Here is a 17,037-nt window from a genome sequence, read left to right on the forward strand (position 1 = left end):
TGAGAAAAAATCCCAAGTTTAACCAGTGTTTTAAACATTAATCCAGTGCAGGTCAGATCGACCTGAGACCCAGTAGGAGGGTTGATCTGTCTCACCATCATCAGCAGACGTCCTTTATCTGATCACATCCTACAGGAACATCTGGAGGAAAGCGGTGTGTTGATGTGTGTGTGTGTGTGTGTGTGTGTGTGTGTTCCAGGGTGAGATTCAGCAGCTGTTGATCTCTCCAGACCCCAGAGCTGCTGCTGATTACTGCCACACCCACATTCCGGACTGTGACTCCGCCCTCCTGTACAACAGCCTATCACTGGACCCCGTGGAGGTAGCCCCGCCCACAGCACTCCTCATGAATATTCAGCAGTGTTTCTGCATAGATAATGAACGATGCTCTCGTCTGTTCTTTGGCTGGGTTTGGAGAGCCGTGTTGAACATGTTGTCAGGGACTGGAGCCAGTGTTTATATTATACGCCCTAAAGCTACTGTACGTCTGATTTACAACTCATAGATAACTCGTAAACCGCTATGAAGACGAGCTGCGAGATTGTTCATCGGTGGTATTTGCTTTTGTTAATTTTGAAGCATTAACCCTCGTCATTTCTGCTTATTTTTTAAATAATCACATTTAACCCTCTGGTGCTCTTCTCGTGTCGGTCAAAAATTAATACTTTTTTTTCTTTTTTCTTTTCTGTCAATGAAATGAATGTACTATATTTTAGTTTGATAATGTTTTTTATTTAATATTTAGTATTTTTAGGGGATTTTTTTATACTAAATTATATTTACGCTGGATTTATAATTCCAATAATTAAATTTCCAACTTAAACTGTGGTAAATCTTGAATGCTTTAAAGCACAGACTGAAGTTTGACCTCTTTTCCAAGATGACCTTTGGCAAATTAATGAATCTTGGCAGATTCAGTTACAGAATTTTACATTTATTGTTATGAAAAATGCACAAAAATACTATTTTCAATGTTTGTATGAAATATATATTTTCAAAATCACATTTTACTCTAAAACTGCAAGAAAATCAAAGCCATAAACCTAAATAAGTTGAGTTAAAAAGCTTGATATCTCAATAAATGATCTTTCAGTGAGAGTGTTGTTCGGCTGCAGTACCAAACGCTTCCACTAGAGGACATTCGTCTCATTCATTTCCAATGCGCTAGTTATGACCGCGAAGAGTACAAGTGTGGCTATTTAATTCAGGACCATTTAACCTTTTAACCTGTGTGTGTTCACACAGCAAGTGCCAAAACCTTTACCAAATTTCATACCATTCCGACAAAGACAAACAAAACATAAAGTTTATCGGTCAAAAATGACCGAAAAGCACTAGAGGAATTCCTATTGAAAAACTACATTACCCATAACTCTGCAGAGAAATCTCCACCAATCAGAGACGAAAGACAAGCAAATCCTGCCAATGACATGCAAATGACATAATAGAGTCTCAAATTCATTTAAATATTTGCATATGCATATTTTGTAATAAATGTAAAATATATAGTTTCTATAGATATAATCAGCGTCTTTAAATCAATGGTTTTATATTCCTCCATGTTTTTAATTTGATGATGTCATTTGCAGTGCTTCCTGGGATTGTAGTTCTTTCCCTCACTAAAGCCGTCACATTCAGTCTTGTATCTTTACAGTATTCAAACACTTTTTTGCTTTAGATCAGAGTTTGTAATGTTGTGATTCTGTGGCTGCTTTGTTTTATGGATTATGAAGTTTTAAGAAAGATTTTTTGAAATTCCCATGAGAAAAATGAATGGAAAAATACTGTATAAAAAGTGGGCGTCGCTGTTGTGCTCTATCATGACAGTTTTGTGTTGTTGATGATCATGTGTGTTTCTATGGTGTCTGTTGTCATGGTGACGCAGGTCAAGAAGCCGCCGAGGAAACCAATGGAAGAAGAGTATGACGATGACCTTTACAATGACCTTTACAATGACCTGTCTGAATCAACTGCAGGAGACAATGCCACCGAGTACGAGGTGTGTGTGTGTAATGAGCAGTTTGTGTGTGTAATAAGCAGAGTGTGTGTGTAATGAGCAGTGTGTGTGTGTAATGAGCAGAGTGCAGATGATAAAATGATAACTGAGTCGGGCTGAAACTAGCAAAACACACTTGCGTCGCGCTTGGCGCTGCATTGTGCTGGGTGTATGCAGGGTTGCCAACTTTTCAGTTTAGCTCGGAGTGAGACTTCTCCGAAGGGGGGGGGGGGGGGGGGATGGGGGGGGATGGGGGGGTTGGGGGGGCAGGCAGGGGCCACTTGTGCTTTTAGGGGGCAAACATTTAACATTCATCTTAACCTATTTTCAGTATTATTTCAAGTCATTTTTCACCATGTCATGCATGACTGCAATCTCTAGAAAAAGCTAATAAATAATATTTCAATTCAAATGAATGTTTCATTATGTTTAATTGTAGTGTGATATAATGATCAATAATAACACATTTTTAGCATCTAAGCACATCTAGGCACTTTTTTACACCTGGGGTGGGCAATATGGCAATTATATCACAATTTTTGTTTGTTTTTTCAGAAAAAAATCACGATTTTATCATGATTCTTTTTCATGTTGGTTTTACTATTTTGCATGTGACTGAGCATTACAGCCAAACTAATGTCCCTATTTTAAAAACAAAGCCTTATAACAAAATATAGGTAACAAAATATAAAATAAAAAAGAATGGCAGACATTTAGGTCAAAGTGGCGAAGATAAAATCTTTGTCACTATTTTCTTTGTTATTAAAAATTAAGAACAGAGATACATATTACACATACACAACTTAATATACAAATGAAATAAACAGTGCTTTATTTTTTCAGCTATAGGTGTATTTAACAGTAGAATTGAAGAAAGTAATTAAATGGACAAATATGAAAATAAAACACAACAGACTTAAAGTTCTCAGTCAAGAGCAGTGAATGATTTCCTCTGTGTGTTTTGTTGTTTTATTAACATTAACGGCATAGTTCTCCCCCCAAAAAGTCATAATTTACTCTCTTAAGTTGTTTTAAACCTGAATAAGTTTCTTTCTTCTGTTGAAAATAAACGTTATTTGAAAGAATGTCAGTAACCAAACAGTTGATGTACCCCTGTGACTTCCATAGTATATTTTTTTCCTACTATGTATGTCAATGGGGACCAGCAACTGTTTGGTTTTGGGTGAACTATCTCTTTAAGAACAAGCGGCAGCATGTTTATTATTAGGGCTACTGTCGACAAGCAGATTTTAATTAATTTTCTCTGTTTGCTTTCACTTTAGACATAACCAACTTTGTTTATGTAAACATTGTCTGTATTTGACAGTATTAGCGCAATATAAGACTCAAAAGATAACTTTTAGTCCAGTAACAGGCTTTTAGTGCATGTGCGCGTCGAGTGTACGCGCTCAGTAAAGCGCATATACAGCGCATCAGCAGCGAATGACATGTTTAACCGGCAAGGCTTTAAAGCACATGCAAATAATGAACTTTTGTGAACTGCAGTGTCCCGTTCCTCTGCGTTAACATTTGATGTGAATATACGTCGTGCTGCAGTGTAGCCTATAGATGAAGGCGCCGCAACCGATAAAATGCCGTGCCTGCCTCTCTGCCGTGCGTGCGCGCGCTATCGGTTGGTTTGGACGACAGTCTCTGTCTCGCATGCGTGCTCGCTCTAGGTTCTGGGAGATTTTTAACTAATTTGCGCCATAACTAGTGGTCCATCCAGTAGTTAAGAATTGTTTATAGTAATTCTGAAATTTAGTGCACATGAGTGAAAAAAAAAAATACAGCACAGAAAAATGTCTATTTTTGCGTGAGATTTCTTTGTTGAGCGTGAGAGCGTGAGATTGAGGCTGAATGCGTGACTGTCACGCGAGATGCGTGAGAGTTGGCAACCCTGTGTATGATAGGGTCCTAAGTATTAAAAATCATTCTCAATATTAAAGAATAGCAGAGTTCATATCATTGGAATCCCTTTCAGAGTGAATGTTTCTAATGCTGTGTGTCTGTGTGTCAGATAGTGGAGTACGAGGACTCTGAGAACGAGACGGAGTATTTTAAAGAGTACACCGAGTATCACGAGTATGACGAGTACGAGTACCGGCCGGCAGAGAGACAGGAGCAGTTCTTCAGTGGACAGGTACTGTCTCTCTCTCTCTCTCTCACTCACTCACTCACTCACTCTCTGTCTCTCTCACTCACTCCCTCACTCAAATTCAAATTCAAATTAGCTTTATTGGCATGACTTGTACAGTATTGCCAAAGCATTGGCCATTACATAGGCAATGAACAAATAATCAATAAAATTAATCAGTAAACAAATGCATGAATACATTTATACAAAAAAAAAAAAAAAAAAAGAAGAAAAGAAATCCGTATCAAATGTAAAAAAAAAAAATAACAAAAAAAAAAAAAAATTATTAAAAATAAATATACAATTATTTATCCATCTGAGGTTCCACTGGTTGTCCTCATTTCATGGCATGAAAAGACATATTTTGCAGCAATTATCTCACATTTGGGCATTTCTCCCAGTACATATGGGAGTTTCTGTGTGTCTGATATGGATTCGAATTCAGGGTATATTTGGGAAATGTTTGCAAAGTGTTTTTGTCTTAGTGTATTATATTTGGGGCATGAGGTTAGAAAGTGCAGCTCTGTCTCTAGCTGTCCCCTGTCACACTGGGAGCAGAGTCTCTCCTCTTGTGGGAGCCAGCTCTGTCTGTGGCGACCCTTCTCTATCACTCACTCACTCTCTCTCTCTCTGTCTCTCTCTCTCTCTCAAAATTCAAATTCAAATTCAAAATGAGCTTTATTAGCATGACTGTGTAACACAATGTTGCCAAAGCATCAACATATTATATATAAATAATAAAACAAATAAAACATATATGTATAGATCATGTCATATGTAGCATAGTAAATATAAATAAATAGATAAATAAACACAATCTATCCTAATAAATGAATAAATACAGTGGGTCTCTAGAGAATTAGCTGACTCTGGCGTTGTGAATAGCTAACACATATTTAGCCGCGAGTGCAGCTGTACTATCATCTTCTCCCAGTAAGAAGAACATTTTCTCAGCGTGACTCAGTTCAGAGAACGATGGAATCAAGATTTCAAATCTGGGCAGAAAGGTTTCTCTTATACTGGAGTATTTAGAGCAGAAGAGCAGAAAGTGTTCCTCATCCTCGATGTGCTGTAGATCACAGTGTCTACAGATCCTCTGCTCTCTCTCTGTCCACACACACACACTCACACATACACACACACACTCATCCTCGATGTGCTGTAGGTCACAGTGTCTACAGATCCTCTGCTCTCTCTCTGTCCACACACACACACACACACACACACACTCCTCGATGTGCTGTAGGTCACAGTGTCTACAGATCCTCTGCTCTCTCTCTGTCCACACACACACACTCACACATACACACACACACACACATACACACACACACACACACACACACACACACACACACTCACACACTCATCCTCGATGTGCTGTAGGTCACAGTGTCTACAGATCCTCTGCTCTCTCTCTGTCCATGTTAGTCTATGTCTTCCTCTCTCTATCTCTAGATCATGGTCACTTAATCTGTATTTGGAGAGGATTTGTCTTTCTTTAAAATGTTTAATAAATAGATAACTGGCCAATTTAGTGGTTCTATTGAGGGTCGAGTAACATTGGAGTTTATTCTGGAGGGCAAAATGTGCTTTTAGTGCTTCATCATGAGTGTCTTTTAGATGTTTGTGGATTTGGTTAATGATAGGTTTGGGGTTGATGGGGAGTATAGTCTGATAGACGAGTTGGAGAGCGAGTGTGTTCAGAGGATGAGGTTCTGCTGAGGTTTCATTGGCGAGGAGGGCTTTATATTGCACTGACTCTGGGTCAGACTGATGGAGATGATGCCAGAACTGAACACATCTCCTCTGGATCTCGATGTTCAGCGGGTACAGGCCCAGCTCAGCCCTGCAGCCGGCAGTGGACGTGTTTCTGTGAACCCCGAGAATATTTTTGCCAATTTCCAATTGTAATTTTTCTACTGATGTTTTATCCCAATTTTTACAATTTAGTACTGGTCCCCAAATTTCACATCCATATAAAATTATTGGTTTTATTATTGAATTATATAATTTTATCCAGGTTTTAATGGGTAATTTTAAGTGTCCACATCGTGACTTTATAGCATAGAAAGCCCTCCGAGCCTTTTCACCGAGTGTTTTCACAGCCAGACCGAAGCGTCCCGAAGCGCTGATGTCGATGCCCAGATAGCTGTAGCTAGAGCTGTGCTGCAGGACCTGGCCTTTATACAGGAACTGGTGTTTGTGTGCCTGAGATCGGGCTTTCTTCTGGAACACCATGACTCTGGTTTTGTCCAGATTGACTGTCAGTCGCCCAGTCTCTCACTCACTCACTCACTCTCTCTCTGTCTGTCTCTCTCACTCACTCACTCTCTCACTCACTCACTCACTCTCTCTCTCTCTCTCTCTCTCTCTCTCTGCGTCTCCTTCATCTGTCCGATATTCCATTGTGTTAATTCTAGTCTTAATTTCATTAACGAAAACTATGACGAAAAATGTTAACGACTGTTTTTCCCATGACTAAGACAACAGAACAACATCGACATCATTAAACACTAACTATGACTACATTAACATGCAATATTTTTGCAAAAAGACGCACTAAGACGGAAAAAAATCAACTGTAATAAATCTAAACACTCATGCAACTTCTGTGTGACGATACAAAGTATTTTTCAGAAGTATATTCGAGTGTGTTTTGAAACATTTGAGTGTGTTAATGTATATGATAATATTATAAATCAGGAAACTAGATGAGCAAATGAGTCAAATAACCCATGCATATGAGTCGACATTCTCTTAATTTGAGCTTATAGGGGAAAGAGCAATAATTCTGATGAAACGTTAAAAGAAATTTCAGTTATCGAGATTACAATTTAGAGCAAAATAATCCTGATGATCAGTTTAAACATTATGCTGTATGACTAAAATATGACTAAAGTTTTCATTGACGAAAACCAGACTTTAAGACTGAGACTAAATGAAAGAGATATCTGACGATATGAAGCCTGTTTCCTCCAGTCGTCCCTCGGCCCAGAGAAAGGAGAGAAGGGAGAGCCGGCGCTGCTGGGAGAGGGGACTCTGATTATGGGACCCCCGGGCCTGCATGGTGCTGAGGTAACCTCACCCGCCGTACATCATCTCTGTGTTTATCATGTTCACATGCGTGTGTGAGTGACAGCTGCTGCACTTGGCTTGTTTCCCACAGGGGCCGCCGGGTGAACATGGTCCAATGGGACCCCCGGGACCGATCGGAGATCCAGGAGACCCGGTGAGACACACGGTCACACACTCGTCATTATCGCCAGGCTAATGTCTGATATCATACACTATTACACTGTCTGTCTCTCATTAGGGTCCTGAGGGCCGTCAAGGACTTGCAGGCGCTGATGGGATACCTGGACCTCCAGGCAACCTGCTGATGTTACCGGTGTGTGTCACTGACTGTCTGTCAATCACGTGACGTTGGTTTTGGAACTTCGTTTGAATTGACAAATACACTATCGTTTTAAAGTTAAATGAGTCATAACTCAACCGGTTCATATGTGAGTCTGGTCTGGATCATGCGTTTGTGTGTTTGAATCCTGTGTGTGTGTGTGTGTGTGTGTGTGTGTGTGTTAGTTTCAGTCTGGTGGTGATGCTCGTCTGGGTCCCGTCATATCGGCTCAAGAAGCTCAAGCTCAAGCCATCCTGCAGCACACCAAGGTCAGACACTAACTCTACACTAACTCCACACTAACTCTACGCTAACTCCACACTATCTCTACACTAACTCTACACTAACTCTACACTAACTCCACTCTAACTCCACACTAACTCCACACTAACTCTACACTAACTCTACACTAACTCTACACTAACTCCACTCTAACTCCACACTAACTCCACACTAACTCTACACTAACTCTACACTAACTCTACACTAACTCCACACTAACTCCACACTAACTCTACACTAACTCCACTCTAACTCCACACTAACTCTACACTAACTCCACACTAACTCCACACTAACTCTACACTAACTCTACACTAACTCTACACTAACTCCACTCTAACTCCACACTAACTCCACTCTAACTCCACACTAACTCTACACTAACTCTACACTAACTCCACTCTAACTCCACACTAACTCCACACTAACTCTACACTAACTCTACACTAACTCTACACTAACTCTACACTAACTCCACACTAACTCTACACTAACTCTACACTAACTCCACTCTAACTCCACACTAACTCTACACAAAATCCACACTAACTCTATACTAACTCTACACTAACTCTACACTAACTCCACTCTAACTCCACACTAACTCTACACTAACTCCACACTAACTCCACTCTAACTCCACACTAACTCTACGCTAACTCTACGCTAACTCCACACTATCTCTACACTAACTCCACTCTAACTCCACACTAACTCTATACTAACTCTACACTAACTCCACACAAAATCCACACTAACTCTACACTAACTCTACACTAACTCTATACTAACCAGTGGCGGCGCCAGGGGGGAGCTAGGTGGTGCTGTAGCTCCCCCTATAATAGCCATAGCACCTGCCCAGCACCCCCAAGAAATGTCTGTAATTTTTTATATTTATATTTTAATGTCATGTTTGAATAGTCTTTTTCATGTTGTTAAAAATAGGTATTAAATAATCATTTAAAAATCGCGAGCGGACGCCATGAGCGCTGAGCGAGCAGGAACGAGTAACGTTAGTGAGTTGTCGTCGAAAAAGATGGATAAAGCAAAAAAGCTGTCGGGGACTAAAAATAGAAAAAGAAAGAGGAAAAGGAGATGGCATGTCAATTGATGTGACAGCAGCTACTGTAAATAAGTAGATTATTTACAGCAACAGGTAGGATTTAAAGTGTGACGTCCAGGCATGTAGGCTACTTGCCATCGGGACTACCGGGAGATTCCCGGTGGGCCGACGTGCTTTTTGGGCCGATACATCTCATACTTTTTTTTTTTGTCTTAACGGCCCATAAAACTAGTACATCGGCGGCCCATTCGTTTTGTTTTGCTTAATTGGCGGCGCATGGGTTAGTGCCGGTGTAATGCATTGGTTAAAAAAAGTCAGCGTTAGTTTTTTTTTTTTCTGACACCCCATGAAACACGTAGCTCAGCGGCCCATTGGTTCTTTTCTTGATTGACACTGGGCTGGCCCAATCACATCTTTAATGTGAAGTATAGAAATATACTCTTTCAAATATATAAATTAGTACAAAATTAATTATGGAAGTTTCCTTTATTTTTCAGTGCATTTACAATATATGGCTATTACTATCATGGGATTAATATTATAACTATTATTATGTAGTAGTGTAATGTAGACACTGTAACTAAAAGAGGTTTGAATTTTTCTTTGTTTAATTTGCACACTGAATATGGGTTGGAGCTTTTAATTTTTAACTCTCAAAGTGCACCAGATTGATGATTGCCAAAATTGTTGCTGCATACCCCTCTGGGTAGTTGCTTCCCTGTTTATATCCCTTGCGTTTAATACTTTTACATATATATACAGTATATATATATACTACTTATAGTCGCAGAACGAGTACAGTTAATGCGGGCATGTACGCATGTGTATACTTTCATTATGGTGTTGTTCATGATGGCGTTTCATTATGGTGGTCCAATGCGACCTCCAAAATGAAACGCCCCAAAATTCAAAGCACCTTCTTTTAAGTGTTGAGCATCCCCATAGCACCTGCAACAGAAAATCTCTGGAGCCGCCACTGATACTAACTCTACACTAACTCTACACTAACTCCACACTAACCCCACACTAACTCTATACTAACTCTACACTAACTCTACACTAACTCCACACTAACTCCACACTAACCCCACACTAACTCTATTCTAACTCTACACTAACTCCACACTAAATCCACACTAACGGTACACTAACCCCACACTATCTCTACACTAACTCTACACTAACTCCACAGTAACTCTACATTAACTCCACACAAAATCCACACTAACTCTATACTAACTCTACACTAACTCCACACTAACTTTACACTAACCCCACACTAACTCTATACTAACTCTACTCTCACTCTACACTAACTCCATACTAACTCCACACTAATTCTACACTAACCCCACACTAACTCTATTCTAACACTACACTAACCCCACACTAACTCTATACTAACTCTACACTAACTCCACACTAACTCTACACTAACCCCACACTAACTCTACACTAACTCCACATTAACTCTACACTAAATCTACACTAACTCCACATTAACTCTACACTAACTGCATACTAACTCTACTCTAACTCTACACTAACTCCACACTAACTCTACACTAACGCTACACTAACTCTACACTAACTCTACCTGAGGTTTGAATAAATCTAGACCAGTATAGAATAACTCTATTCTAACTTCACACTAAATCCACACTAACTGTACACTAACTCCACACTATCTCTACACTAACTCTACACTAACTCCACACTAACTCTACACTAACTCCACATTATCTCTACACTAACTCTACACTAACTCCACATTAACTCTACACGAACTGCATACTAACTCTACTCTAACTCTACACTAACTCCACACACTAACTATACACTAACACTACACTAACTCTACACTAACTCTACACTAACTCTACCTGAGGTTTGAATAAATCTAGACCAGTTTCAGAAGTGTTTTTGATTATTTAGAGGCAGTATTTCCCCTGAAGATGATTTTTAGGGACATAAACATCAGGGTTTTAAGCAAATTAAACACTTTATGACAATACTTGCAATTTGTCAAGTCAGTTTTATTTTTACAGCGCTAATACGATACAGATTGTTTTAAAGCCACTTTACCGTAACAAACAGCAAATTAACAGAATCAATTATGCAAACTTATAGTTCAAAAAAAATATATAGTTCAAATCAGCTATAAGCAACTCTAGAGATTCATTTTAATCGCTTCAGTTAATAATAATAGCTGCACAATAATGGGTGTTAAATATAATATTAACTTTAAGCACAAATAGTAATACAAACTCTTATAGCACATGAAACACACAAATATATATGAATTAATTGTCCAGTTGTTGTGTTCAGTCAAATGTCTCGAAACTCTTCGGCTTTTGGGTTTGTTTTGAAGCCTTTTCTACACAAGCAGAGATTTGATTCGGCATGTTTCTGATGCTTTAGTAACCAGTGTTGGGGAAAGTTATTTAAAAAATCTGTTACAATGTTGCGTTACTCCCTAATAAAGTAACTACTTGCGTTACATAGTTACTTTAATGGAAAATGACCCGTTACAATATTGTGTTGCTCCCCAATCAAGTAATTACTTGCGTTACATAGTTACTTTTATAGAAAGTAATCCATAACAATATTGTGTTACTCCCTAAAAAAAGTAACTACTTCCGTTGAAATCTCTTACATTACTTTTGCGTTACTTTAATCTCACCTGGTTGAGGTTCGATCTCTTTCAGGCCTTGCAGGTGTTTTACTGAGAATTTGTGAGAAAAGACAAGTTACAAGTTACAACAGTTATGGATTCAACAACATAGTCTATGTAACATACACACATAGAATATTATTATATTCGGAACACTTAGAATATTTCCTGACCTCTAGAGCGATGTGAGCCATACAAAAGATCTCTTAACATTATGGTTCATATTACCAACTGTACAAGTTGAAAGTAATGTGTTTTGTTACTTCTTGCACTTTTTGTCTGTTGCCGCACATGCATGAGTGGGCATGTACAAGCGACTACATTACAGTATGGAGGACAGAGATCATTTTATTTCAGTAGTTTAAAACAATTTTTAGGAGAAGTAGACAGAAAAGTACTGTGCAAAGTAACTCAAATATGAATGTGTACATTTATAAAGTACACATGTTAATTTACTGTTACATTAAAAAAATAATCTGACGTAATGCATGTTACTTGTAAAGCATTGCTAATACCTACATTAATTCTAGTTCTAACTCATTTGCTCGTAATTCAGATTTGTCCTAATGCACTTTTAACATGCTTTGCATCACACTGATGAACATGTGTCCTGATGTGTGTGTCTCAGCTGTCTCTGAAAGGACCGCCGGGACCGTTAGGACTCACTGGACGCCCGGGACCGCTGGTGAGTGTATTCAAACATTGTGATGTTAAAAGTTTTATTTTTATTTTGTAAATGTGTATAATTAAGATCAGTGTTAGGTTAGTCTGTATTATCTGTAAAAACGTGTGTGTGAGTGAGTGTGTGTGTATGTGTGTGAGTGTGTGTGGCGCCCTCTAGTGCTCCTGTGTGTTTGTGCTCTGGATTACACAGTCAACTGAGATTATGCGTGTCATCAGGTTTCATCATTTACAGTTTTACCTTTATCTGGACAATTACACAATTAAACAAATTAACAAATATAAAAACAAAAGAACAAATAAAACCCAAATCAGCAGTGCTCAAATGATCAGATTGAGTGACAGTCTTACCATCAGAGTTTCAGTTTAATGTGCTTTATTGGTTATAAAGGACTTTTAAGCTAGTGAAGAAGTGTATGTCTGTAACTGTGTGTTTGGTGATTGTGTGTTTGATGATTGTGTGTTTGGTGATTGTGTGTTTGTGTGTTTGTCAGGGTTCTCCAGGACCACGGGGTCTGAAGGGAGATCATGGACTCACAGGACCACCGGTACGAGATTGTGACACTCATTAGATGTTCATACACTCTGCAATACCAAAGTTTGGAATAAAAGTGTGTGTGTGTGTGTGTGTGTGTGTGTGTGTGTGTGTGTGTGTGTGTGTGTGTGTGTGTGTGTGTGTGTGTGTGTGTGTGTGTGTGTGTTCAGGGTCCTCGTGGGCTGCCGGGGGCTCCGGGACTCAACGGTAAACCAGGCAAGAGGGTGAGTCTCATCTGCACACAAAACATACCAGCAGATGCATGCCTGAACACCTGAAATACACCAGTGTGTGTGTGTTTGTGTGTGTGTGTGTGTGTGTGTGTGTGTGTGTGTGTGTGTGTGTGTGTGTGTGTGTGTGTGTGTGTGTGTGTGTGTGTGTGTTCAGGGTCGTGGTGGGATCGACGGAAGCAGAGGTGAACCAGGAGAAACAGGAACTAAAGTAAGTTATTCTGTCATGCATGAGTGATGCATTATTTGACTCTTGTAATGAGTTTGACCTCATGCAAATGGATTTTGACAGAACAAACAATATTTATTATATTTTCTGACCCATCAAACACACTCTGTGCCTCATAATGAGTTAAACATCAGAAGTTAGAGGAGACGAATGAGACATTGAATGTGAAGATGAATATGCTGATGAAGATAAGGCGATGATGAAGATGATGAAGATGATCTCTTTTGGTCTCATCTGTGAGCCTGTTGGACACCTGAGATGATTTCTGTGTGTGTGTGTGTGTGTGTGTGTGTGTGTGTGTGTGTGTGTGTGTGTGTCATTATCAGGGTGACAGAGGGTTTGATGGTTTACCTGGTCTGCCTGGAAACAAGGGTCACCGGGTAAAACACTCTCCATTTACACACATATCACATATCATCTCACTATGAATGAATAATCATGAGTGTCAGAAACATCTGTGTGTGTGTGTGTGTATGTGTGTGTGTGTGTGTGTGTGTGTGTGTGTGTGTGTGTGTGTGTGTACACAGGGAGATACAGGGAAGAAAGGGCCATTTGGTCCTCCAGGAGCCCCTGGAGAAAAAGTGAGTGAGCATTTCTTTAATATTTTTTAAATGCATTACAACACCTAGCAACCACCCATACCACCTTATCAACTGCATAGCAACACCCTAACAACCACCCAGAACATCCTATCAACTGCATAGCAACACACCCAGAACATTCTATTAACTGCATAGCAACAACCGAACTGCATAGCAACACACCCAGAACATCCTATCAACTGCATAGCAACACACCCAGAACATTCTATTAACTGCATAGCAACAACTGAACTGCATAGCAACACACCCAGAACATCCTATTAACTGCATAGCAACACCCGATCAACCACACAGGACATCCTATCAACTGGATAGCAACACACCCAGAACATTCTATTAACTGCATAGCAACAACCGAACTGCATAGCAACACACCCAGAACATCCTATCAACTGCATAGCAGCACACCCAGAACATTCTATTAACTTCATAGCAACAACTGAACTGCATAGCAACACACCCAGAACATCCTATTAACTGCATAGCAACACCCGATCAACCACCCAGAACATCCTATCAACTGCATAGCAACACACCCAGAACATTCTATTAACTGCATAGCAACAACCGAACTGCATAGCAACACACCCAGAACATCCTATCAACTGCATAGCAACACACCCAGAACATTCTATTAACTGCATAGCAACAACCGAACTGCATAGCAACACACCCAGAACATCATAACAACTGCATAGCAACACCCAGAACATCCTATTAACTGCATAGCAACACCCAATCAACCGCCCTGAACATTCTATCAACTGTATAGCAACACACCCAGAACATCCTATCAACTGCATAGCAACACCCGATCAACCACCCTGAACATCCTATCAACTGCATAGCAACACCCAGAACATCCTATCAACTGCATAGCAACACCCAGAATATCCTATTAACTGCATAGCAACACCCGATCAACCACCCTGAACATCCTATCAACTGCATAGCAACACCCAATCAACCAATCACCCTAACAACCACCCATCTACCTCTAGTTGACGGTGATTATATGCTTGTTTCCCAGGGTTCAGATGGTCAGCCGGGGCCGAGAGGTCAGCCAGGAGAGCCGGTATGTGTCACTCCTTTAATCACCTTTATCATATATTATATAAGTATTGATCGTCATCTTTTTTGATCCACTGATGTGTTTGTCAGTGATTGATGGACAGGATCAGTTGTGTGTTAACAGATATTCCTCAGTGAATGGTTCTGTGTGTGTGTCTGTGTGTGTGTGTGTGTGTGTGTGTGTGTGTGTGTGTGTGTCAGGGTCTGGCGGGGTTGACAGGTCAGCGGGGTCTTCCTGGTCCTCCAGGTCAGCAGGTGAGTGATGTGTGTTTGGGTTTCATCATTGTGTTCACGATAAGACCTCTTCAGCCAACAGGAGGTCACGTGACTCAAGTGTCCTTTACATTCATATTTATGTCATGTAGCATCATGTCGATGACACGTGTGTGTGTGTGTGTGTGTGTGTGTGTGTGTGTGTGTGTGTGTGTGTTTGACAGGGTATTCGTGGGATTGATGGAGTTCAGGGCTCAAAGGGGAATCTGGTGAGTACACACTGACCTCAGATCAGCTGCAGGTCATGCTGGGAATGTGCTGATGACATCATCATGACATCACACCCTCTCCTCTTCTTCACACAGGGGCCGGCTGGAGAACCTGGAGCTCCAGGACAGCAGGGGAACCCGGGATTCCAGGTACACACATACACACACACACACACACACACACACACACACACACACACACACACACACCCACACACACACACACACACTCTCACACACTTTCTTCTGTCCTGCAGGGTTTTCCTGGTCCTCAGGGAGCGATCGGATTGCCAGGAGAAAAGGTGCCGCTCTCTCTGTCACAGTAAATCACTGATACTGGTTTCAGGGAGAATATACAACTGAAAATACACAAGAGTAACCATCAGACTGAGACACACCGACAGCTCCTGATAGGACTGAACTCAGCTGCTCTTAAACACATGTATGACAGTGTTCAGTGTGAAGCAGGGCGGTTCCTGCAGACCTTAACAGGTGTGTGTGTGTGTGTGTGATTCAGGGTCCTCAGGGGAAGCAGGGAATGAAGGGTTTGCCTGGAGTGGACGGCCCGCCGGTGAGTGTGTAACACATGTGTGTGTGTGTTATTGATCAGTGCTCCTGCTGTTCCTCATGATGCCACTGCACACACAGGGTCATCCAGGACGAGAGGGGTCGCCCGGGGAGAAGGGCCTGCCGGTGAGAGACGCGCACATGTGTGTGTGTGTGTGTGTGTGTGTGTGTGTGTGTGTGTGTGTGTGTGTGACGTCATCTTAGTGTCCCGGTGTTCACATCACAGATTGTTCTCGTGTGTGTTTCCTGAAGGGTGCAGCAGGTGTTCAGGGGCCTGTGGGATATCCCGGACCCAGAGGAGTCAAAGTACTGATGTCTTCTTCTAGCACACCTCAGTGTGTATGTGTGCGAGTGTGTGTGTGAGAGTGTGTGTGTGTATTGATTGTACGTGTGTGTGTTTTAGGGTGCCGATGGGCTCAGAGGACTGAAGGGCAGTAAAGGAGAGAAGGTGAGATCATCACTTAAACATCAGTCATCATAATTCATAATTTCAGTTTGACATCGTCAACATCCCCATATCTCCAATGATCATCACATGTCAAGATTTCATAAACACCCTCAACATCCCAGCGCATTTTCATATATTACATCTCCAGACATCCTGAGACATCATAACATCAACATCATCACATACAGATATCATAAGTTTCCTGTTTTTAGTCCTTGTTTCTTGTCCACTGTGGGAGATGCTGATGCCATGATTCATACCATAAATAGATCCAGAGAGGCGTGTTGATGTTCCAAACAAATAACTGAAGTTTATTTAATCAAAAAAAAAAAGATGCTTTGTAACATAAAACAAAACAAACTACTATTATGCCGCTTGCAGGTTTGTTGCTCCATGTGCATGGTCAAAAGACTGTGTGCTCTTGCACCAGCGCCCCCTCCTGTCAGGATGGCCTATCCTTTATACATCTTTCCCCCTCTCACCTATAGAGGGCGCACACTCAGAGAAATAAACACAATTAACAGTATAACAACACACTGATATTTAAATTAACAAATTTATAAAAATTAAATAAGGTGGTAAGTATGGCTCCTACAATGATGTACTCAGACTTTAGACATCTTCATATATCACATGTCCAAAC

General features: G+C 40.5%; 1 protein-coding gene across 2 annotated transcripts in view; it reads left to right on the forward strand.

Annotated features, from left to right (window-relative positions):
• col5a3b (collagen, type V, alpha 3b) overlaps positions 1-17,037 on the forward strand; it is a 48,702-nt gene that overhangs the window by 13,928 nt on the left and 17,737 nt on the right. For both annotated transcript variants that reach the window (XM_079864326.1, XM_079864325.1), the window contains exons 5-26: positions 200-322; positions 1,886-1,999; positions 4,017-4,139; positions 7,116-7,211; positions 7,303-7,365; positions 7,450-7,524; positions 7,716-7,799; positions 12,178-12,234; positions 12,725-12,778; positions 12,936-12,989; positions 13,153-13,206; positions 13,551-13,604; positions 13,752-13,805; positions 14,857-14,901; positions 15,099-15,152; positions 15,335-15,379; positions 15,476-15,529; positions 15,637-15,681; positions 15,897-15,950; positions 16,028-16,072; positions 16,199-16,252; positions 16,350-16,394. In XM_079864326.1, the coding sequence (XP_079720452.1) occupies positions 200-322; positions 1,886-1,999; positions 4,017-4,139; positions 7,116-7,211; positions 7,303-7,365; positions 7,450-7,524; positions 7,716-7,799; positions 12,178-12,234; positions 12,725-12,778; positions 12,936-12,989; positions 13,153-13,206; positions 13,551-13,604; positions 13,752-13,805; positions 14,857-14,901; positions 15,099-15,152; positions 15,335-15,379; positions 15,476-15,529; positions 15,637-15,681; positions 15,897-15,950; positions 16,028-16,072; positions 16,199-16,252; positions 16,350-16,394 (1,446 nt within the window). The remainder of the gene's footprint in view (positions 1-199; positions 323-1,885; positions 2,000-4,016; positions 4,140-7,115; positions 7,212-7,302; positions 7,366-7,449; positions 7,525-7,715; positions 7,800-12,177; positions 12,235-12,724; positions 12,779-12,935; positions 12,990-13,152; positions 13,207-13,550; positions 13,605-13,751; positions 13,806-14,856; positions 14,902-15,098; positions 15,153-15,334; positions 15,380-15,475; positions 15,530-15,636; positions 15,682-15,896; positions 15,951-16,027; positions 16,073-16,198; positions 16,253-16,349; positions 16,395-17,037) is intronic.

This window comes from Squalius cephalus (assembly GCF_949319135.1).
Source record: "Squalius cephalus genome assembly, chromosome: 2".
Lineage (NCBI taxonomy): Eukaryota > Metazoa > Chordata > Actinopteri > Cypriniformes > Leuciscidae > Squalius > Squalius cephalus.